The sequence below is a fragment of the Acomys russatus genome, chromosome 31 (genome assembly GCF_903995435.1).
Source record: "Acomys russatus chromosome 31, mAcoRus1.1, whole genome shotgun sequence".
In the NCBI taxonomy this organism is placed as follows: Eukaryota; Metazoa; Chordata; class Mammalia; order Rodentia; family Muridae; genus Acomys; species Acomys russatus.
Genome location: NC_067167.1, coordinates 28,724,925 through 28,750,471, shown reverse-complemented (window position 1 = coordinate 28,750,471; position 25,547 = coordinate 28,724,925). Strand labels below are relative to the sequence as shown.

At 36.6% G+C, this 25,547-nt stretch overlaps 1 protein-coding gene across 1 annotated transcript in view; it reads left to right on the top strand.

The window, feature by feature from the left end:
* The first annotated feature begins 15,942 nt into the window (after positions 1–15,942).
* Positions 15,943–25,547, top strand: part of Ptprq (protein tyrosine phosphatase receptor type Q) — a 185,832-nt gene continuing 176,227 nt past the window's right edge. Inside the window, exons 1-6 of the mRNA XM_051139929.1 lie at positions 15,943–16,148; positions 16,487–16,598; positions 17,241–17,467; positions 19,812–19,881; positions 23,620–23,819; positions 24,884–25,133. Of these exons, the coding sequence (XP_050995886.1) occupies positions 16,095–16,148; positions 16,487–16,598; positions 17,241–17,467; positions 19,812–19,881; positions 23,620–23,819; positions 24,884–25,133 (913 nt within the window). The 5' untranslated portion in view covers positions 15,943–16,094. The remainder of the gene's footprint in view (positions 16,149–16,486; positions 16,599–17,240; positions 17,468–19,811; positions 19,882–23,619; positions 23,820–24,883; positions 25,134–25,547) is intronic.

Below are 25,547 nucleotides of genomic sequence, written 5' to 3'. Positions count from 1 at the left end.
GGGCTAAGCCAGTAAACAGCTGGGGAGCTGTGAGAGATGCCAGCCTGAAGTGATATGAGTTGTGGACCAAGCCAGACTCAGTTCTGCCTATCCTCTCTGTGTCCCAGATGGGACAGGCTAGTAGGCAGCTAGGGGGCTAAAGGGGATCTGAGTCTAAAGCTGCTGAGGTGCTCCACAGGCCTTCTTGAGATGGCAGGGCTCGGCTTATCTGCTCTGTGTCCTAAATGTGCTAGGCTGGTATGGTGGGTGGAGAGAGATCCAAACCTAATGCTGCTCAAGAAATAGCAGCCAATGTGGAGTGTGCCCAGGACTGAGACTCAGCTCTGCCTGTCCGCTCTGTGTTCCAGATCAGGTAAGCAGCCGATGATGGGCAGAGAGAGCCCAAAGCTTCATGAGTATCTCACAGTGTTTCTCAAGATGGCGGCTAATGTGGGCTGTCCTCCAGGACGTTTTTTGTGAGTTAGATGGGTGGCCAGGGGTTGAACCCACCTGTGCTTCACACAAAGTGTGGATCCCTCTCACCTGGGAATCAGCAGCACTGGTGTTTTGTAGCTCTCAGTTTGGTAGTTAGGTCGCTGTGCAGTCCTGGTTGCCCTGCTGATCAGAAGCGGTGTGTGATCAGCGCCGCCATCTTGGATCCTCCTGATCTTTCCGTTTTTATTTAAACTACCTTTCCATAATATAATACTAATTTGATGCTACAAAACCTCATTATTTTGATAGAATTTAGCGTTGTCAGCTCATTATGTTTCAAATTGCATTTATTTATTTTTATTTATTGTTTTTGTGTGTGCAAGCATGAATGTCACAGCATGTGAGTGAATGTCAGAAGACTACCTGCAGGGTTGCTTCTCTCTTCTGGTGACAGTTCAGTTGATAGAACTCAAGTCATCAAGCTTGACGGCAAGCACATTAATTCACTGAGACATCTTGCTATCCCTCCTTGTAGTGTGTGTGTGTGTGTGTGTGTGTGTGTGTGTGTGTGTGTGTGTGTGTGTGTAATTTTTGCTTGTGGTTTTTATGCCCTTTTAATATTAGAACTCTATTCTCTAATTCCCTTCTTTATATTATAAAGTGTTCTTCCCCCTATGAAAACATGTAATTCTCTCTCTCTCTGTGGTTTTTTTTTCCAGACAGAGTTTTTCTGTGTAGCCTTTTCTTCCTGGACTTGCTTTGTAGGCCAGGCTGGCCTCAGAATCACAGTGATCCACCCAAGTCTGCCTTTCAAAAGTGCTAGGATTAAAGGTGTGCACCAACATGCCTGGTTCCAAGTTATAAAATTTTTGATTACATATTCATTAGGTGATATGAATTGGCAAAAGAACTATATACAATGATAATTTAGCTTATGCCATTTTCCTAGATAATTCTGATTTATTTTTGAAGGTAGATGGGATCTTCAAAATGGTGCAAAAGCATACTGTATTCTTCCAGACAAAACTTGTTTTATTCTCTGGTGAATATTGAATACAGACAGGCTCCTCTTCTCTCCTTCATGTAGACTTCATGCAGCTGTCCTTTTAGCTCAACAGTTCTCAACCTTCCTAACGTCATGACCCTTTAATGCATTTTTTCATGTTATGGTGACCCCAACCATACAATTACTTTTGATGCTACTTTATAACTGTAATTTTGCTACTCTTATATAATGTAAATATTTATATTTTCTGATGGTCTTAGGAGATCCCCATCTCCTAAGTCACAACCTCAGGTTGAGAACCAGTGTTTTAGTCTATTCCGTGCATTCATGAAACTGCAATCTATTTTTTTATCCTTTGAGAGTATTGTAATTTTTCCTTTGGGTTTCTCCTGTGTAATTTTTGTTGTCACATCAAAATTAAATGCTTCCAATAGCATTTAAAGGGGATTCTCATCAACTGTAAGTCATTAGAACATTTCAAGAACTGATATTGAATATATAACAATTATTTTCAACTTGGATATAGATAGACTGATTGGTAAACTTTATCTCTTTCTCTCACTGTGCATTTTACTTTCTTTAGCATTATAAAAGTGTGTGTATGTGTGCGTGTGTGTGTGTGTGTGTGTGTGTGTGTGTGTGTGTGAGAGAGAGAGAGAGAGAGAGAGAGAGAGAGAGAGAGAGAGAGAGAGAGAGAGAAGGAGAGGGAGAGAGAAACCAAAAACAACAGCTAGAAAACATCCAGGAGTAATTTATTATTTGTGTTATAAGTTTGAATAGGTCTAGAGTGCCAATGATCCTCCATAAAGGCAGAATGATTGACTCTTGGTAGACATTGTCTGGCAGCAGCTGATGGAAAATTTCAGCATTATGAAATCACATGCAGAAACTGTGCTTCTGCTTTCATGGTGCATTATTAAAGGCGCTTGGAGGAATTAAACTTGATTTGCTCATGCTGAAACCAATATTACCGCATTCTTACAGCAGACAGGAGTGAAACTAAATACGCCTGAGCTATTTTGCTTGTGTAAGCTGTGCAGTCCTTCTTAAAGTGAACACCCAGTAGCTGATTCCTTGTGCTGGTCCAAAAAAGGTCCAGAAAGACATGCAAGACATGGCCCAGTTCTCTCTCTTCTGTCTGGCCACCCTGCACACTGTTTCTATTATGGTTGGAAACTGTTTTAATGACAGTCCTCTAAACATTAAAGAAATACTAACAGGTACAAAGACTATAAGCACATATTATATTTCAATATTCAAATAGCTCTCTGTCTCTTTAAGAATAATTAATTAGACTATTTTCAGGTTTATATTGTGAGCATTACTTCTGATTTTCCTTTCCTCCTCAATATGGACTTCTACAGTCTTTGCATTCTTTGCGGGTGTGTTGCCGGACAATAGAGTTGCTAGCTGCTTGTTGTGTGCCAGATTTTTCTTTCTTTTCTTTTCTTTTTTTTTTTTTTTTTCATTTTTCTCTTTTTTTTTTTTTTTTTTTTCTTTTTTTTTTATTAATTTATTCTTGTTACATCTCAATGTTTATCCCATCCCTTGTATCTTCCCATTCCTCCCCCCCCATTTTCCCATTATTCCCCTCCCCTATGACTGTTCCTGGGGGGGATTACCTCCCCCTGTATATTCTCATAGGGTATCAAGTCTCTTCTTGGCTACTGTTTTAATTTTACCATTGTTCCATTAAGCTGAGAATGAACCACTACTTTCCTACTGCAAGTAGCATTCCAGCTGCAGATGGTGGTTTACACTGTGGCAGTCACAGGAGCTAAAATGATCAACTATTAATCTCTATGAACATAAGTGTTTTAGCTGCTGTTGACACTGGCGCTGTTGTATTTATGGACTTAGAACTTGGCCATGGCTGATATTCTTTTCCTATAGTCAAAATAAGATTGAGAAGTGTATAACGGCAATGTAGGTCCTTCACTTTTATTATTCAGATGAGTATTAAGAAGGAAAAATAATCTTCATTACTAAGGATTTGAGGTCATTTTCTTATGAACTCTGGTGCCCCATATTTGACCACCTCCCCCTTAGTGGGGAGGCCTGATGGCACTCAGAGAAAGAACAAGCAGGCTACCAAGATGAGACTTGATAGCCTATGACCACATAGTGGGGGAGGACGTCCCCCTTGGTCTTAGACCTAGGGGAGGGGAGTAGGTGAAAGCGGGAGGGAGGGAGCAACAGGAGGATACAAGTGATGAGATATCAATTCAGGTGTAATCTGAATAAATTAATAAAATTAAAATTTAATAAAAAGAAGGAAAAATATGCAATATGCATTAAGTGATTTAAAGGCTTTTTTTTTAAATGAAAGAAGGGTGGCATTTTATTCATATTTCAGCTAGAAGAATCTACTCAGGATACATAGCAATAACTACATATGTATGAGGTTGTGTTTGTATAAAACTAAGATGTAGCGTATTCCCCACACTTTAGAAAATAGAAACATCCAAGATAGGCCGATTTGGGCCCAGGGGTCCCACTCAAACTAAGGCACCAGCCAAGAACAATACAGGCGGTAAACTTTAAACCCCTACCCAGATCTAGCCAATGGTCAGAACAGTCTCCACAGTTGAGTGGAGAGTGGGATATGACTTTCACATGTACTCTGGTGCCTCACATTTGACCATGTCCCCTAGATGGGGAGACCTGGTGGCACTCAGAGGAAGGATAGCAGGTTACCAAGAAGAGACTTGATACCCTATGAGCATATACAGGGGGAGGAGGTCCCCCTCAGTCACAGTCATAGGGGAGGGGAGTAAGGGGAAAATGGGAGGGAGGGAGGAATGAGAGGATACAAGGGATGGGATAACCATTGAGATGTAACAGAATAAATTAATAAAAATTTTTTTAAAAATTAAAAAAAAAAGAAAAGAGAATAGGGTACCTTTGGATGCTGCGACACTACTGAGACACGTTGCTCCTTTTAGTTCAAAGTTTAAAATGATTCCTCCTGTGGTTTTTCTCTTCCAACTTTTAGCTTCTCACACCTGCTAGGCAGAGAAAAGGACACGTCTTAGTTACTCTGAGTTTACACAGGGGTAGCACAAAGGACAAGAGTGTGTCAGTGCTGTCTTAAAGCAGGCACTATACACTGGAAGACTGTGATTTTATTGTCTGTGTCTTATTTGATATTTATTGTTTGCAGCCCTAAGTGAAGCTGAGCTTATGAACTATAATAGAAACGGAAAACAGGAGCTATTCATTGACTCCCAGCTAGAACTCTTCTGGGCGGAGGACGATAGTTCAATATTCTGTGAAACAGTTTGCCTTTCACTATGAGATATGACAGCATTGAAAATTATTTGTATTAAATTACTTAAACTAAAATATTAGCATTATGTGTGTGAATGTGTGCATGAAAGGTATGTCAATGTATTTAAATAAGCAAAAGTTAGAACAAATTTCAGGGTATTTTTAACCATAATAAATTAGAACAACTGATGCCAGCACACAGCAGCGTTATAACTGTAAGTACGTAATAATTCAAAGCAGTCTCCTATTCATACAGATAATATGAAATTTTGATTTAAATGAAATTTCTCTACAAAGAAAATATAGCTTAACCACTTGTTCATAGGCACAAAAATTATTTCCATAATAGACAATGAAATAGAAACACAGAAAGCATGAATAAAGTTATTTCTGCAGATGGTGTGAGAAAATAGTTTTCCAAATGTTTCTGAGATAAATGTTTTAATAAGTAGCTTTTCATTAACCCGGAGAACAGTGCCGTCTAATAGTGTTTCTCCAGGGGTGGACTTTTTAATTAGTGTTATGACTAAGAGAAACAAAAAAGAAGCTGTCTTACCGTCATCACCATCAGCATTGGTAAGTTCACTTTATAGTTAATTAACATCTACAGGATTAAAAAAGAAAGGAAATAGCTATGTTTGGAGTCAGCATCCCGTTAGAAACAAATGACTTCAATGTCGGATGCTGACAGCTCTGAGAAAAGGCAGTGGTTGCATGGAGAATGTCTGAATTAACAGTGCTTCCTTGGTCAGTTAGACAACCCTAGGCAAAACAATTAAACTCCCACTTGGAAAATAAGGAGAGTTATTCTTACATAGGTAAGAAAACCTTATTAAAAACAAGTGCAAAACTATTTGGGAAAATTAATAGTACTCAAAACTCAAGGCACTATTATGATGAAATACACAATATTTTCTGAATGCATTGGCTATTTATACCTATTAATATTTTATGAGAAAAAGAAGTCCTGGAATATGAAAAATGGAAGATGTTGCCTTTTAATTGCATTGTTTGGACTCAATTAGCCTTTTCCAACATTATGAATACCACTTACATATAAACTTGCTCTGAACATATACAATCAAGTAAAATATCCCTTTAGGCTGTGGGGTTCCTGGTTGTAATGAAGTATGTTCAAGTGCTAACGTTTGTTTAGTAGTGAGAGGAGACTTCTGCTTAGAACCTGACATGTGTAAGAAATGAAAGGACTTTAAAATGCAACCACAGTCACATCAATTGCGGACAATTAAACAGTTTGAGCAGTTATTACGCCGCAGCATGGAATTGCGCATTTACAGTACTGCACTGAGCAGGTGCACATTCCCCAAGTGTAGAGTAAGGCTCAGAATGTCTCATAACTCATCAAAGGTGTAATTTTAATCTGCTTATCTGACTTTAAAGCAGGTGTTAAACTTTTGTTTTTATCTGCCTCATTTTTCAATTTCTTTTGTCTTCCTCAGTTTATTAATAATTTTGTCTGTTTATATTTTCTTTGTGATCCCTCTCAAATACATTTAGAATTAGACAGATATTAATAAACAAACAAGTGGAACTAAAATATATTATAGGAATAAAAATGACCTTCAGTTAGAAGAAACTATGCATTGTAGAATCTAGACAAGCGGGGAGTTAGAATGGGGGACAGGGTTGAATATATCAGCAAGCTGAATTCTGATAAGCTTACATTAATCAGTGTGTGTTTAGAGACCAATAGTTTCCCGTGGATATAGACTTTCCGTGGTATAATTATTCCACAACCAATTTAAAATTAAATTTCTCCCTGTTGAGAAATGAAGTATGTTAAATAGAAACATGAGGGAGAAACAGAGACCAGGCCCCAGCTTAGAAAGTAAACCTCTGGGCTCTTTGGAAAAGGGAATGGAAGCTCAAAGAAGGGAATAGGAGCTCCACTTCTTACCTTCCAATTTCATCCAGTGCATAAATTATGCTAGAAAACTTAATGCTAATAACTTTATTTTGAATTTTCCTGTGTGAAAAAAGTAACATGAAAGTCCATTCCTTACCTGCTTTTATTCTTGGAAGAGGAATTATGACTTTTTTTTTCTTTTCTTGGCCTTGGTAAAATAGTTTACACCAGACCATATAGTGCTAAAATCTACTAGGAAACCCTGAGTGTTCCATGTCCTTGAACGCATATTTTTAAAAACAATTACTCTAGATTGAAGTAGATACCCAATCTCGATCTAATTGGACAAAACATGCATTTGGCCTCTGTCTTATAATGATTTAATTAACTGTAGTTTAAGCATAGAAGAAAGACAGAGATGAGATTTTTTTAAAAAAGATGAGTAATATATACACATTTAGACTGAAATAGAGAATGGCCATGGGGACAGAGTTCAATCACTAAACAAATTGATGATGAGCATTGGAAGAGGTCATTTGCTAATGGTGTGTTCTTGTCTTTATGGTGGCTGTGATCTGGCAGAACCATAAATAAAGGAAAGGATGCTCACTCACTACAACAGTGGCTCAAGAAAGGTAGGGGAGGGGAGGCAGTGCCTCCAAACACCCTTAGCTTTGGGAGCATCAGATAAAACTATTCTTTAAGAAACAGAAGCTGAGTCTCACAGCCAAAGTTTGGGCTGAGGGCAGTGAGTCTTATGCCAGAATGGGGGCATAGAAGGACCTGGAGAGGACAGAAGTGCCACAATACCAACAAAGTCAACAAATATGAACCCCAGGGGGCCGGTGGAGGCTGATGCACCAAATAAGGACTATGCCTCAGGAGGACCTAAACCTCCTGCTCAGATGTAGCCAACTGTCCTTGCTATGGACTCTGTTGTTTGCACTTTGTTCATTTCCGCCTGGTAGAGTTGCCTTACCACACCAGAGAGGAGAGGATAAGACAGGATAGGGTCAGTTGGTAGAGAAGAAGAGCTCCCCCTCCCTGGCGACTAGAGGAGGAGTATAGGGGAAAAGAGGGAGGGAGGGTGGAACTGGGCAGAGATGAGGGAGGGGGATACAGTGGGGATATAAAATGAATAAATTTTAATACATAAAAAATAATATTCACTGTGCTAAGGGGAAAAATAACAATCTTATCCTGTGGCTTATTATAAAACAACTTTAAATCGCTATTTTGCTTCATATGCCAAATTCAAAAGATAAGTAATGTTTACTACTATAGATAAACTGAAATTCATTAAGCTCCAAATTTTTCTCCTACTAAGTAATTCTCTGAAACTATTTGCTTCCTGGCTTTCCTTCCCTGACATGAGGAGTGAAGGAAAATTTGTATCTCCTAAGGAATCCAGAACTGTGGTAGAAGAGAAGGCTATCGTTATTCTAAGCGTTAAAAAACAAACAAACAAACATGTAAAAGAAATGTATTTGCTCACATATTTAAGACTGAAAAAAAGTTCCCTGTGAATTTAGATAAAACAGCAAAAAGGAACATGCAGTGGACAGAGAATGCTCACAGAACTTTGTCATTTCTGTTTCTCCACCTTCAGCTGGATTTTATGAATTTGGAGTAAATCTACATTCTATCAGGTCAGTACTGTACAATAGAATTAAGAAGTGTACCAGGAATGTGAGACACTTAACTTCAAATTGTCTATCAGAAACGTGAAAAGTATAAAAAAGGAATCAAGATAACTTAAGTAATATATTTTACCCTAATATGTATGCAAAATTCTAATTGGTAACCAGGATAAAAATAACTGAGGAATTTTACATATTTTTTTGTCATATTAACAATCTCTAAGCTGGCTTCTATTTTGTGCTTGAAACACATTTCACATCCACACCATGCATATTTGAGACATGCAATGACCATGGGTGGCAAATGGCTGTCACAGGCAGAATAGCCACAGAGAGTAACCATTGTCCTGTAATTTTCATAATAAAGTGGAAGTGTGCCAAAAATCGCTTTTTTTGATGTCCAGCTCAAATCTCACATCTGTTTTGAAGCCTCTCTGACATTATCAGTATGAAGTGATATGATCTTGTACAGGTTACTCATGAAACTCTCTTTTAACTCTTTTTCATTATATATATATTTTTTTCTTTTATTAATTTATTAAGATTACATCTCATTTGTTATCCCCTCACTTTTATCTTCCCATTCCTCCCTCCCTCCCTCTTTCACCCTTTTCTCCTCCTCCAGGTCTGTGATAGAAGGGGACCTCCTTCCCCTCCATATGGTCACAGCCTATAAAGTCTCATCCTGGTAGTCTGCGAGACTTTCTCTTAAGTCTTACTGTGTTCCTCGACTGTGTTTTTGTTACTATTGAAGTTTAAATGCTAACTTGCTCGTGTCGTTTTTCTTGAGGACACTTTAGCCTGTTTAGCAATAAAGTCACAGATCTGTGTACTGAATAAAGCAGTCATTTATTTGTCTTCAGAGCTTCCTCTTTCAAGACTCCAGGGGATAGCTACAAAATGCCATTCAATGCAATTTTGATATGCTAATCTTTGGACAGTTCTTAGGTGATTTTACAAGGTAGGATAGACTATGTGGAAGAGTCACGGGCCAAGAATTCCTTACTTTGAATTCTGATTTCATGCCCAATGCAAAACCCTGAACTACAGCTAGTTACACATAACCAGTTCTTCTGTGATCCAGCTCCTCACCTGTGAGAGGATTTTCTATAGATTGGTTGAGAAAAGCCCGCGATACGACGTTTAGTAAACATTCTGCTTTGCAAATTCCAGGACAAGAATTTCTTCTGCTTTTATCCCATTTTTTACTGAGACCCGAGGCTATGCACAAGAGAAAAAATAATTTAGTGAAAGAACTATATTCCCAGTACTTGAAAGCAAGCAAGCAAGCAAGCAAGCAAGCAAGCAAGCAAGCAAGCAAGCAAGCAAGCAAACCATATTTAGCCTTCTGCTCACTTTCAGGAGCATGGCAGTCATCTTTAACCTCGAAGGCAGACCCTGAGCCCATCCATTTCCACTATAGACCTGTTTCATTTCTTACCAAGACAAGCAATCCAAGAGACACAAGGTCTTCTCTTCTGACAGTTGGCTATGGTTTTAGTTGTCCACTTGTTTTTCAAATACAGCCTGAACTATGGTCTTGGAAAGCTATCCCGGTTGATCTTTATTTAATTTTCCATCCCACTAAGTTACTGTGCAGCAGGTGTTTGTATCTTGTTGTTCCTTAAACATCCAACCACATTGCCCTTAAACCTTAAATGGTAGAAACATTCACTTTGCTTGGACATTCCACATTCAGATTTGATTAACTTTTTCCCTATCATTGATCTTTCAGTTTAAACGTGGTTTTTTATCTTCCTCCATAGTTGTCAAATTCAAATAAAACCTCTCTTTCTAGTATATCTGTCATTTGGTTATGTTATTTGTTTTCATGGTCATTTGTCAGCAGGCACCAACACTGAAGTAACTTCCTTTGAGACAGAAGCCTTTCTGATTTGCCAAAACAACACCGGTCCTAGAATCACACTACCCTTTTAGAACGTGCTCAAAAAGTATTTGCTGAGTAAGTAAGTAAAAAACCACATACACAGTGATTTCCACATATGTTTGTGGTGGTTATGAAAAGCAGATATTAATTCTGGATGTCATTATTAGAGAAGAGTTGAACTTGAGATGACCTTGCCCTAACCCACAGCATCAGACTCATGGAAAAGAGGACAGGATATTCTGTATTAGCAAGGTCATGAAGTCAGGAGTGAGCATTCTATTTGTCATTTGTAAATGTCATTCAAGACAGAGACATCCTGAATAATAGATCATTCATGAAAAATTCTGTTCTTTCTACAATGATTCAATTCATTCCTATATTCAGTGTAAGTATTCTGAGGTAAATAGGAAGAAATTTTTAATGTTAACTGTAAAGGATTTTCATTTTTCTCTGTTTATCTGCCCTAAATTTTGTATTTTAGGTCAATTGCCATATGGAATGGACTTCTCATGTGTTGCACTGAGGCCAGTTAAAATTATTCATTGTTAAACGGAATATATGAACATGCAAAGGTATCTCACTATATGTTCTTCAGACTGATAATTATATATCTTTTATTAAGTAAAGATGTTTCTAGAAGCACATTAATCTTTGGAATTCAAATCATTCTTATGGACAACATTATGTTACCAATGGTTATCTGATCCACTTGCAATCAATGAGATTATTTGTTAAAGTTTAATGAATTGTGCAACAATATCCCAGTTGCTCAGTGAAGTGCACTTGCATAATTGGGATCGTTTCTCTCTTCATATAAAATTTATCATCCCAGGTCTCCAAACACCCTTTGTAAGTTCAAATAAGGCACAAATTATGTTTTCTTTAACTGCATTCTGGTGGGTGTACATTCTTTATGTGCTATTTTGGATTTTTGTTTGTTTGTTTTTTGTTTTTTTAAAATGAGAAGTCTGTATGTTTTTATTCCATTAAAAGGTTATACAATTTTATGATTAGATCACATAAAATTCTTTTTCTTCTACCTTTCATTAATGTGTCAATATGATTCACTGTGTCTTTACATAGCTCTTCATTGAGATAATAATTTCCATGTGTAATTGTGTGGTACTTCCTACTACTACCCCTCTCGTACCTCAGGTTCCTAGCATTCTACTCATTTCCCTTATCTTTCCACTCCAGACAAGCAAGGAATGTTGTCAGGGACAGCCATGAGTCAATAACCACTGAAACACATCTAGAGTTCATGAGTTTCCCCTTTCAGTAAGAAAGTTTTCTTCCCAGAAGATGGATGTGCTCGTCTGCCTAGGAAACCAGTTTCACTCTTACCACACAACAGTGTGTTTATCAAAGTGAATAAAGTCTAAATAATTTATAAAGTTAATATAATTGTTTTTTTATGTAGACTTAGAAGCATGGAGTAAAGAAGAATAAAGTCTTCAGTGAATAAAAAAAAATATTGGTTTTTAGAACTCTCAGATTACCGAACTGGGAATGTCTAAATTCAGTGGTGATCCTCATGGTTTTAATGAGCGATTTAATGGTGTGGTCCATGTTACATGAAAGATAGAGCAGCATGAAGTGTGTCATTTATCAGTCATTGATGCTTTTCACAGTATTTGTGGCGTCTTTTGTATTCTAGCTGCACATTTTTTGTAACTCTTTCCTGTTGATTTTTACTATGAGTGTGAGTCATGGACAGGCTTTCAGTGACATGTGTTTAATCATGGCTCTCTCCTTGTTAAATAATGTCCATATGTGGGTCTCTCCTTAGAAACATGTGTGAACTAGCTGCAGGACCCTGGGAGGGGAGGTCATGGTTCCCACTAGACCTTCTGCATTGACAACCCAGACCTGACTCTGGCTTCCCCTTTGTAGTCTCCTATTAGCTTTTCCTTGTGGCATCATGATCTACTCCTTTGTGTTGCTGGGGTTTCCTGGCAAGGCTTCAGAGGTGGGAATCGATAAGATGATTTGAGTCCAACCCCTCTAGGTGCTAAAGCAACTTAATAACTACATGACATCTGGCTGTAAGGCATTGTTAAATTGAGTCTCTTAAGCTTAAATGATGACCTTAAACTTTGAAAGAGAAATGATAGATCATCCTATTTGATGGTAAAGTGTCCCCTAAATGTGACCTCATTCTAGATTTTTGAGGATGCTGCTATTTTTTTACTATATGAAAGTTAGACATGGCAGCTCCCCTGTTGATTAAAACTTGAACATATTACCCTGGAGGTAAATTTTGGCTGTGTTACTTACCTGTTCATATGAGAATTGGTTAAAATTAACTAACTTAGTTTGCTATTTTGCATGGAAATAATAGTATCCATTGATCATGTTGTGTCATAACCTTTCCAAGAGTTCTTTTGTTTTGCTCTTCTTAAGCTTAGTTCCATTATCTATCAAAGTATATTATGCCCAACCTATAGTTTAGCCACACAAATATTTAAATGTGATATCTAAAGCTTATCAGGTAGTTTTTATACATAGCAAATATAAATTAAATGTCACAGTCTTTCACTTCTTAATGTGTTTTGGAAGATCTCTGTGAGCATTTATTGTGCTGTTGAGGGATACCACACTTCCCACTGTGCATATATTCTTTGGAAATGAGAATTTAACAAGACCCAGGCAATGGTACAATTCACTTTCATATTTTTTTATTTGTTCACAAAGGTTATTTATCTTTTCTGTAAGGAAAAATTCTTAACATCTTTGAATTATTTTCCTTATAGACACTGACTACATGACAAAATGATTCAATCACTCGATGTGCAAAGACATTGACGATTAACTTCTGCAAAGTTATCATCCAGGATAAACATCTAAGAGTAGAATTCCTTTGGCTAGCCCCAACCAAACTTAATTTTACCTGTTGATATTTTCATTATTATTTATAAAACAATGACGTTGTGAGAGTACCTTTGTACTTTGCTTTGTATTTTGCCACATCTGGGAGATTAAATTCCATGTGCATTTACTCATAGTCTTACTATGGAAAAGTCTTTTCAGGGAATCCTGTCTTCAAGCTACCCAGATGCTGCACTATTCCACATTACTTTGTCTCCTCCTTTTGTCTCCTCAGATTCCCACAGAACCCTACTTTTCATAACTCCATGATTCATATGCAATAATCCAAAGTCATTTTTAAAACCATCAAAGCAAGTAAGGCTGTTGTTTTTCTACTTAAAACTGTCCCTATTCCTTTAGGGGAAAACAATTTCATAATTCCTTATATGGCCTCCATGACCATCAGACTCAATGCCAGAAACAGTCTATGTTTTCTTGGTTATCCCATTTTCTATGTCTAGCCTGTTTATCTACTATTTTTAGGAAGGCCTTTTCTCTTGAACAGATTAGCATATTTCCAGACAAATAAATTCTTCCTCTTCTTCGTGAGAAGTGTTTCATTCCTAGTCAAGGGACTTTCAGTGTCTAACCTTGAACCACAGTCTAGGAGGCCACATCCAAGGTCAAAGCCATCCTAATCACTAGTCCTTCCTTTAGCTTTCCAAGTCTTATACTAGGTAACTTTTACTGCAAAGCTTCATGGACTTTGCTCAGTTTCAGAGATTCCCAAAGAAGATATTCACTCACAAATCAGGACTTGGGCCTGACAGTTGGTTGGACTGATCAGTTATGGTGTGCTTCTGTCTATTTTAGTATGCTTTAACATAAGCAATGAAGAAGGGCAGAACATCTCTTTCCCTTTGTCCCCAACTCTCTTCCCTCTATCCTTTCTCCTCCTTCTTTTGGGACAGGCGCTCCTGTGGTCCAGAATGGACTAGAACTCACTATGTAGTTGAGGATGATCTCGAATTCCTGACCCTTCTACCTCCACTCCTGTCCTAGTTAATGTTAACTCTCAACTTGACAGCCTAGAGTGACGTGGAAGAGTCACAACTGAACACCATGACTAAGGCAATTTAAAAGAGGAAGCATTTACTTGACTTTACAGTTCCAGAAGGATAAGAGTCCATCCCGGGAGGGAATCCCGGGAACATCAGTTGAGAGCTCACATCTACTGCTGCAAGAAGAAAGCAGAGAACGTGCCCCACAGAATGGAGAGTCTTTAAAACTCTCAGAGCCTTCCTCCAGTGACATGTGTTTTCTCACAAAGCCACACCTCATAGGATTGCACACATAATGCATTCAACTGGGGACTAAATAGTCAAGTGTCTGAGACTATGGGAACAATTTCATTCAAACCACTGCATGTGTGTACACATGTATGTGTACGCACATGTGTGGACACACACACACACACACAAAATAAACAAATAAGCAAATAAATAAGAAAAATGCAGTAAAATGTTCTCTCTAAAACACTGAAAAATTTATATTATGTTACTTTCAAATTTATGTGAGTGCAAAGCACTTTTGTGAAGAAGTCCGAATTTTATATCATTGTCAAAACCTACCTAGGAGTGGAGCTTTGAAATGGTAAATGGAGTTCAATAACTCATCGCAGACCCCACTTCTTCGGTGTTGGCTTCGGTCTGTGTCAGATGTGTTTTGACAGGCTTTGCTCCACTGCCTCTCACTCTCCAACTATATTGTTTGGAATGTGCTCTAAAGATAAGGCAGAGCCCAAACATGACTCACTGGCAAAACACTCTATGTGCAAGCTCTGGTTAAGAATTGCCACAGCAGAAACATCAGTGGGATACAAAGGTAGAATAAAATAACTGCAGTGGTGTTGACAATTGGTATTTTTAATTTAAAAACTAATTCCATTTCCAGTATGAAGACTAACTTAAAAAACATGAACCTAAATATTAATCAGAAAATGTATGAATTTTGGTCATATTTTTCTGAAATTTTTTCCTATGGGAAACTGTTTGTCAATCAGGTAGTCTACATTGAATTTTAAAATGACTTTAATGTTCATATAGATGATAAAGTTAAAAAATACAAGCATATTAACCAACTAGTGATATGAACTAAGTAATATCAAGGAATAAAAATAAATTCATATATTCTCATAACTATATTTAAAAATTAAGAAACTAAATGTCATTGAAGATATACTTTCTTTAACATCCCTGTATAAATACCATTTCGGAGTCACTGTTTATCAACAATGCGGTTATTTAAAAATGAAACTCTAGGCTGTTGGTTTAAAAAATTTGGGGGCGGGAAACATTTAAGAAAACAACTGTATTTGAACCTCTATTTTTTCAGTATCTGGAAAAACCTGAGAGCTGTAAAGGCTTCATTATGTCTACAAGATGCTTTTGTGTGCACTGGAGCCTGCCTGAGGTGTAGGGAGAGGCTTCTAGTGGATTTTATTCCTGGCTGGGGCTTTGTTACTATCACAGATCTTGGAGGTGGAGAATAGCAAGTTTAGTTTTCGTGCTTGTACTTGGCTTGCCTGAATGTAGTTATATTTGGTCCTGGCTGGAAATTTTCTTCAAGAAACTCATAAACTATGGAAACTTTTTCCTTGAGAGGTTTTTAAAAGCATAAGATGTAGAAAAAAGAAACCCAACCAAACAAAAAACAAAACAAAATAAAACAAACAAACAAAAAAAACCCATTGATGTCGAATTAATGAGTACAAGTTTCAGCATGCTGGAGTTTTATCTTAGCCATGTCTCTTCTGTCTTTGTCTCTGTCTCTGTCTCTCTATGTCTCTTTCCCTTTCTGCCTCTCTTTTCTACCTCTCTCACTCCTTGCCCCTCTCTTCTTCCCTCCCTCCCTTTTCTTCTCTGCTTCCCTCACTTGCTCCTCCTTCTCTCCTGCCCCACCCCGTGTGTGTGTGTGTGTGTGTGTGTGTGTGTGTGTGTGTGGTGTTGTGTGTGTCTGAACCTACAGCCATCCATCCAAGAGTTCATGAATAGTTTAACAAAGAAAAGGCAGAGCTATTGAGTAATCCAGGCTCATTAATTGTGTACTTGCCAGGAGGATCTGACTTTAAATCATTAATGCAGGCAACATTTCTCTTTAGAGCCATCAATGTGATTCTACCGCCTGAAAAATGTAAAAACGATGGAGTTTCTTTTATTTTTTCTTTTCCTTTTCATTGGAACTTCAGAGACACAGGTATTTTATATGTTCTCTTAAAAAATAAGGGGCTAAATAACAGGCTATAGATGTTTTGAAGATGTCAGTGCTTTCTTTGTTGACAAAGAGCTGGCTAAGGTAGAAATATTGATTTTGAGTTGATAACATAGGGTATTTCATAGGTTTTTATTTTATTTTATGTTAGTTAGTAAGTATATTACATAACAGAATCATATTTTATAGTGATGTGGAACTTTATTCTTGCTGTTTTGATCAGTACAGTTATGTAGACAAGTGTTAACTTTTGAAATGATGCTGGTTTATTATGTTAACTTGCTTTTCAGAAATGATGTGGTATTTATTTTTTGGCATCCTAGGTTGATGTTTCCAATACTGTTTACAGCACTGGGTATGATATAGAGCTCTCTTCACTTTCTGCTACAACACTCAGCTCACCCGTGAGCAGAACAGTGACAACGAATGTGACTAGTAAGTCCGTGTTTTAACTTACTTTTTATTGAGTGCATTAGATCATTATAACTCTGCTGAGTAGAGGTACTTACACTGGCAGCATTTGCATTACGTGTTAAAATCAGCAGAGAGTAAATCAAGGGAAGTGGAATGAATGTTAAGAAAATGTTTAGAACAAGCCTTCCAAGGGCAATCTTGTTTCCTTTATTTTCAAAGGGAAAATGTAATTATATTTGTTTGTGCAGTGGATTGGAGAGACCGTTAATGGTGACACTGAATTATTAGAGCCAAGAAAACAAACTCACTATTCTTGTTAAGAAAAGATTATTCAGTTTCTCAGGCTGTTTTTGTTTTCTTAGTTCTTACAGGTGTTCTTGTACTAGCAAAACCTTTCAAAAAATGGCTTGGCATCAGAAAGGATATTTGGCATGTAACATTTAGTAGCATTCCATTTTTTACATTTTTACAAAAGAATGTTTGTGGTGTTACCTCAAAGAATTTATTAGGTTTTTTTTTTTTAAATAGCAAAGCTCTAGGAAGAATAAATTCATACTTGTTTCTGGGAACTTCAAAAGTTTATGCTTATAAATATCTTTTTTTTGGGGGGGAGGAAATCGAATAATTATCTAATCATGCAATAATGTGAAATTTTAAAAATAGAACCAGGGCCTCCAGTCTTCCTAGCCGGGGAGAGAGTTGGATCTGCTGGGATTCTTCTTTCCTGGAATACTCCACCTAACCCAAATGGAAGGATCATATCTTATGTTATTAAATACAAGGAAGTGTGCCCATGGATGCAGACAGCATACACCCGAGCGAGAGCAAAGCCAGACAGTCTGGAGGTTCTTCTCACTAACCTTCATCCTGGAACAACATATGAGATTAAGGTAAATAATGTGTGAGTGTATGCTTAGTATTAAAACAGTACATCCATGAGAAAAGCGAAAGTTTTTGCCCACTTTGTAAGTCAGCTAGATGAACACACTGACTCACCGGAGAGTAGTGACAAGCTATCATGTGTTCAACATTCAAATGCAGAAAACAACAACAGCAACAACAACAACAACAACAGCAGCAACAACAACAACAACCCATTCAAATGCATGTGTAAAATCTGCTCAAGTATTCTGATCTATCATCTCTATGTCAGTGAATGTTTACATATATAATTATTTTTAAAAAAATTTAGCTTAATATTTTCTATGAAAAGCAAATTAAGTTTACAGTAAGTACTTTAGGTTTCAAAGTGAAAATATTACAAGCCATTTGTTTATTATTTTAAATATTTTGCTGTGCAAGGATGGAACCCAGAGCCTCATGCACGATAGGCAAATACTCAACAACTGTTTTATATCCCAGACTAAGATACTGTTCTTTTTAATCAGACTTAAACTTAGGGTTGGCATTTTTTCTAATTGTTGAAACTGGGTGTTTTAACTTTTGAACAGTGGATTGAAAATTTATGGGGAGAAACAGTTTTACTAAAAATAATGAATTCAGTTCTGTTTCTCTTAAAAAAAAACTTGCTGAATTCTTACTTTCTTTCGTGTTTCTAAAAGTTTGGGATACTTTACAACGTTAACTATTCCCAATTTAATGTTTATTTGAACATTAAGTGAAGATGAGCTTATACAAAGCAGCATTGTGTTAGATTAAATAGGAATCTTTGCAGTAAGGGGCAGTTATGACATTTGTAGATGAGAAAGTAACGAACAGGAGTTTCTGCTTCATTCCTTGCTATATTCAACCTAAGATGGACAGCTTTTCTCTTTAGGAAACATTTATTTATTGTTTGTTGGTTGGTTGGCTGGCTTGTTGTGCTGTTTGGAGATGTGCATGGCATGGTACAAGTGTCCATGTGTAAAAGTCAGGGAACAATTTGTGGTAGTTGGTTCTTTCCTTCCACTCATGGCTTACAGAGCTCTGCGTCAGGTTCTCAGGCTTGGTGGCAACAGCCCTTACCTTATGAGCCATCTTCCCAACATGCACTTTTTCTTTTAGTCTTGAAGACAAGTGAGCATATAGAAGGAAATTGTAAAATCTGAGTGTGTGGACTTATTAACTGTTGTACCCTTCCTTAATAATAAGACATGACAGAAGAGCTTTTCTAAGAAAGGTTTTGATGCCTGAAAACTGCAAAATTTATTTTCTACAAATATGCACATATTTAGGTAAACTAGTAATGCAAAATATACTCTTGGGTGTAATAAGTCAATAATAAATTTAATGAAATGTAAGAAATTATTGTTGAGAGAATGTCAATTTGCCCAGACTAGTTCTGCTTAGATCTATTTTTATGAGTTTGCATTTTATTTCTCTCAATTCTCTTATTTCAAGCTGATTAAGAAGCCTCCAGTGCATGTTTCAGCTCACACTTCATAAATCACTATTGTGACATTTGCTCTCTTCAAATAAATGTTAGCCATTGATGAATTCCAAAGGGAATTTGGCATGGTACATTTGATATCTTGAGTATTAGTAATAACTGTGGGGAAAGCCTGTTAAGTGGTCTATGTATATGATTTCAGCTAGTCTCGGAGCAGCCCTATGACATAGGTAAATTATTATTCCCAGTTACATATGAGAAAAACATGTACCTTAAAAGAGTTAAGCAAATTACTTGAAGTTTCCCATCTGGCAAGTGGAAGACTCCAACAACAAGGCCGTCAAGTTCCACTCATGGCGTTCTGTAAACACTTAGGGGGTTTAATGCCATTCTCAGTGTCTTCTCCGCCTACTAATCTACCTCAGTAAACAACGCAAGTAAAAGTAGTTATGACTTTGTACTCTATGTTGTTAATCAAGCCTACTCAATTTTCACTTACACTTTTTCTGAGTACTCATTTGCCCAATTATAGAATGTGAGCCTTAAGGTCTGACACCATATGTACAGCCAGTCCTATATATTGTATACTGTGGATAAAGACTGAACACTGCAACATGTATTTCAACTGAATTCATATTGTGCCATTATTTCTTGTATGGCCCTGACCAAGCCTTTTGACTTCTCTCACCCAGTTTTGTTTTGTTTTGTTTTTCATCTAAAGGATGTTGGCCAGACTAGTTCCTAGTTTGATCACTTGAACACCTTCCCCCACCCCCGCCACCATGTTGCTTTCTAGATGAGGAATGTTGTAAGAATTACAGGAAAATCCTTTTAGAACATACCTTGGGTTTAGTGAAAGTTGTATTATTTAAGATTCTATGTGTTAACCCCCTGATCTATTTCAGGTTGCTGCTGAAAACAGTGCTGGCATCGGAGTGTTTAGTGACCCATTTCTTTTCCAAACTGCAGAAAGTGGTAATTTTTCTAAGTCATCAATTCTTCATTCATTTAATCCTGAGGTTATTTTATTCTTTTAAAAATTGGAATGTAATGAGACTATGGGGCAAAATGTTTAAAATTATTGAGAATGGCTTTTAAATTCCTTTTAGTTATTTGGTACAGTAAAAATAGCCTGAAGATAACTTTGTTTTTAACCATCACAGCTACTTAGCATCACTTTTGGGGCAGAACATTTGAATGCACAAGAAAAAATAAAATAAAAAAACACTTATTGTCATGTTAGGCAAAACAGCTCTATTTTTTATTTTAATTTATCTATTTTAAGGGACGTTCTTTCTCAGCATCCTAGGCTAGACTTGAAGTCACTATGCCATCCAGTTTTGCCTTAGGCACAGGCTCTTCCTCATACATGTCCTGACTGCTGAGCTTATAAGTAGGTACCATCATGACCAAGTTATAAAACACCTCTATGCATGTTTTCATACATTGGTAGCTCATCTCCTTCTCTTCCCATGCATATATGTTCCTGTAACTATATAGTGATATAAGTAAGCATTTGCCATGTAAGCATATATCTCCTTTTGTATTAGCACCAGTGATATAAGTATTTTGTGACGTTGGACACAAATGCACAGACTTCAGTGATTGACACACCATTCTGTAACACTCAGCCATCATCAAGCCAGTTTATATACTTCCCTTCTTCCTGTGGCTGACAGGAATCTTGATGTCATCTTCAGCTCCTTCTTCCAAGTAATGTCTAAATCTATCAGCAATGCCTGCCAGTACTTTTGAAAAATTTATTCAATGTCCTAAGACGCACTGAAAATCTTGCTGTTCAACCTATTTTCGTTTCTTCCTTGGATGACCAAAATACCTTCTAATCCAGTTAGAATCAAATAAATGTATAGAAAAAATAGCTAATTAGACAACAGTATCTCCAATTAGCAAGTATTTAACATGAATCTTATTTTCTAATGGAACAAGATAAATGAATATGTGAATTAATATGCCAGGTAGATTTTGACTATATAATAATTTCTATGACTTTTTGCAATTATGAATGTTATGTGTATCTAAGTAAAATTCTCTCAGTTTCTAAGTGTAACTGGGCATGGTTCCTGATATGTAAAAAGGACACAACATTATAGTCAGTATAGGAAAAAAAATGTGCAGTACATTCAGCAATCAAGTTACTGGCTTAAAATATGTTAAATTCCACAGAATACATTGAATGTGTAATAATTAAATGTAGAAAAATTTGTTTTATTGTGAGAAAAGCATCTTAAGAGAAGAGCATACATATTAATCAGTGATTCTGAGCTGAGCAAGTATCCTTGTGCGCACCAACATTAAAAGCCCCTCACTTAACTCGCTAAGGAGCTTTTTTTTTCCTGGAAAGTAAGTGTATACCTTACTTCAGATATTAAAAGGAGAACTTATACCTTGAAGTCTAAATAGAAATGTACAAAATAAACAACCCCAGGAAAACCAACCAACAAAACCAACAAAACCAACAAAACCCAAAACTGAACACAAAACCCAAACTGTGGAAGCCTGTGTCTATACAGGTGAAAAGTTTTTGATGCATGGGACTTTTGGTACTTTGTAGTAAAGCTGAAGTGGGATCAAGATGATGAAGTCTCTCTCTATACGACGAATGCGATCTAGACATACAATTTAGTAGTAGAATATTTAAGTACAGAAAAGCACTCCACTCAGGAAAGAACCAGGATTAATTTTAAAATACAAAGAAACCTCAAAAACAAAACAAAACAAAAACAAAGAACAAAACAAAAACAAAGAACAAAAAACAACAAACAAACAAACAAAAACAAAGAACAAAACAAAAACAAAGAACAAAGAACAAAAAACAACAAACAAACAAACAAAAAAACAAAAAACCCAGAAATATTTCCTTGAAGCAAAATCATGTGAAAACGTTAATATAAACATGCTTCCTCAGGAATTTATTAATATATTGTTATCTGATTAATGTTTACCACTTACTGTTTTGGAAACCAATATTCAAAGATTGCTTTATAAATTCTATTGATTTGATCATTTATTTATGACTGTTATTATTATTATTATTATTATTATTATTATTATTATTATTATTACTTTGAGGAAGTGTTTCTCTGTATAGCCATGGCTGTCCTGGAACTCACTTTGCAGACCTTTCTGGCATGCACACAGAGATCGCCTGCATCCACCTCCTGAGTGTAGGGATTAAAGACGTGTGCCACCCCCCACTCCCCATTGACCCTCCTCCTACTCTTTACAACTCATTGAAGGCCCAGCTAGAAATATGTGTATTCATGTGCAGTCTGTCATTGGTTTGTAAATATTTCAAGGATATTCATGTAATCATGAGAAAATTTAAAATGATTAATATTTATGAAAATTAATTTTAGAGTTGCACAGCATCATGCATTTAACAATCTCTGCCTCTTTGTTTTATTGTACTTCATATACCCCAAGTGAATTAAATATTAACTATTAACAGACTTCCTAAGCTTCAACTCCATCTCATCAATTCTCTTTAAGAAAAGTTTACACTTATTATTTTATCTGTTAGTTGCCATTCTCAATAACTGTGGTAATTTTGTCATTAAATGCATTTTGCTTAGTATTTCTCCATTTTTATTGTCTAACTGGTATTGAATATTTCTTCTCAGGACTTAACTTCCTGTGTACATGCATGATTTACACAAATTTCTTTTACAAATCAGATTTTGGCGAGTTTCATACAATGAAAACCTAAACTCCAGCCATTTAGCATCTTAATACCAGTCACCATTATGGCTAGATGTAGTCTTACCTCAAGCACTGTTGTTTTATTCTATAATCTGAGAGAGCTTGGTTGTTTCCTTGCATACCTAAAGTGAGGTATACATGTTCTTTTCACTCTGATGAAATATAGTTTTCACTAAAGCTAGAAATACAGATTATCATTATAGATAATTAATAATTTATAATAAGAAATTGACAAAATATTGACTTTGAAGGTATATAAAATTCAAAATAAAAGAATCATGACCATGTCCCCTGGAGGGGGAGACCCGGTGGCACCCAGAGGAAGGACAGCAGGTTACCAAGAAGAGACTTGATACCCTATGAGCATATACAGGGGGAGGTAATCCCCCTCAGGAACAGTCATAGGGGAGGGGAATAAGGGGAAAAGGGGAGGGAGGGAAGAGTGGGAGGACACAAGGGATGGGATAACCATTGAGATGTAACAAGAATAAATTAATAATAAAAATTAAAAAAAACCATAAGTTATTATTTGTATCCACTTCATGTTAAGCACTAGATATTAATAAACTTTCAGATATGAATTTTGTATATTTTGGCCACTAGTTTGAATTTACCAAAATTCCAAAATTTACATAATTCCAAAATATTTAAAGAAGCACAACTTCAGTCTATATTTGTTTGCATCTTTACAAAAAGACACCCTACTGATTGAAATGTTTTCATGTGTATTTGAAATGCTTCATTGAATAATAGATGTGCTGTACCAATAATTCTGAAATATGTGCATATAGTTCAAATGCATTTTGTAAGACATCTTGAGGTAAAACGTGTGTGTGTGTGTATGTGTGTGTGTGTGAAGAAAGTTGTTTTTCTTCAATGTATTACATATGTAGTTTCATATTATGTGGGAATTTACTATCTCTAAAGAATGCAAATACCACTTTAAGTCCCACAGCAGTTCCCCCTTTCCTCCAATCTCTCTGTCACTTCCAGCTCCTGGTAAAGTGGTCAATCTCACCGTAGAAGCTCTCAACTATTCTGCAGTAAACTTGATTTGGTATTTACCTCGGCAACCAAACGGCAAAATCACCAGCTTCAAGATCAGTGTCAAACATGCCCGAAGTGGCATAGTCGTGAAGGATGTGTCCATCAAAGTAGAAGATATTTTGTCTGGGAAATTACCTGAATGTAACGTGAGTCTTGTGCAACACATATCATGCATCAAAAAATGTATAAGTTTACCTTTTCAAGTTTTCATATTTTGTAGAGTTATACTCTCTTGCCATAGTGTAATGCCTTGTGAAGTTGACTGTACTTCAGGGGTGTGAATTAAAAATGAGAATAGAACATCTCTAAGACAGAGTCAAAAGACTTCACTACTGGGGAAGCATTTGGTTCAGCAGTGGAGGAAGGGCATACGGGGATAGACTATGTGGTGGGCTGGATTCCAGCTGGTGGGACACTGAGGTGGTCAAGTGTCATTTTACTGGAGTAGAGGCCAGAAGTCTCTGTGAAACAGGAGACCGTGCCTGTAGGACATACATAGTCTAGGTTAGAGTAAACTGGTGGGCCATTTGGTGGCATATGTTTCTGAAAACATTGCTGCTTTTGTCATTGCTGTGAAACCTTCAGTAATACTATGGTAATGTTTTATCCTTCCTTCCCAAATTATCTTTGTAACTTTTTTATGTTGTTATTATTGACGGAGAAATAGCCAAGCAAAGTTGTTTTCTTTTAAATAGTTGAATGAAGTCTCAAAAATCTTTTTTTTTTAAATTGAGATCCATTTTGAATACTCACATGTGTATTTGCATACACACCTTAATATCTAGGAAGGTAAGTTATTGTTGTTTTATTTGGGTACTTATCATTTAAAAAATGGTAGGAATAGTTTTAAGAACATAAATGGAAACGATCTTAGGTTTTTTCTCCACTGGGTTAACATAAATTCTAAAAATTCTTATTGATGATTTAGCTGTTGTTTTACCTTCATTTTATGCTACTTTCAATCCCATGTAGGATTTCAAAATTAAAGTGTAATGAATACAATAGGTATATTCTGTACTAATATTATAGACTTTAGCAACTATAATTAAAATCTATCATTTTCATCTGGAAATCAACTTGTTAAATTTTTCACACATTGAGAAATGTTATTTATAGTATAAAGAAAAAAATAAATGGGTTGTGCTTTTTTTCTATGTTTACCTAGAGATACCATGTGAGTATTCCTCCTGCTGTCTCCTTTCCCCACTAGGAGAACAGTGAGTCTTTTCTGTGGAGCACCACCAGCCCCTCTCCTACCGTGGGCAGAGTGACGCCCCCACTTCGCACCACACATTCATCCAGCACACTGGCCAGGAGTAAGATCAGCTCTGTGTGGAAAGAGCCCATCAGTTTTGTGGTGACTCACCTGAGACCCTACACGACATACCTCTTTGAAGTGTCAGCGGTTACAACTGAAGCAGGCTATATTGACAGTACCATTGTTAGGACACCAGAATCAGGTAGGAGTTGATTTTCTCAGAAAAAGAGAAAATGACATGAAGTTATTTATGGAATAATTTTTCGTTCTGATCATAGAATTTGTTGTTAGCCTTATTTTCCTTTGAGTAACCCTTTCTCCCACAATAGATAATAGGCATCCACTGGGAATATATTCAGTGCTAAGCTACATATCTAAATGGAAAAGAGGTTTGAAAAGGGAATTCTTTAGTTAGTATGAATGACATTTATCTGTCCATGACCTCTGTAGTTCTTCCTAATTGTCTTCCTCTTCCAATGAGTCTTAGTTATTACCAGATGCACAAGCTACTACCTGAAACAGCAGAGCTAATGCTGACCAACATTTCCTTATTAGATGATAGCAGTAGTTAAATATATAACTACTCATGTCTTTATGCACAGTATTTTTCTTGCTT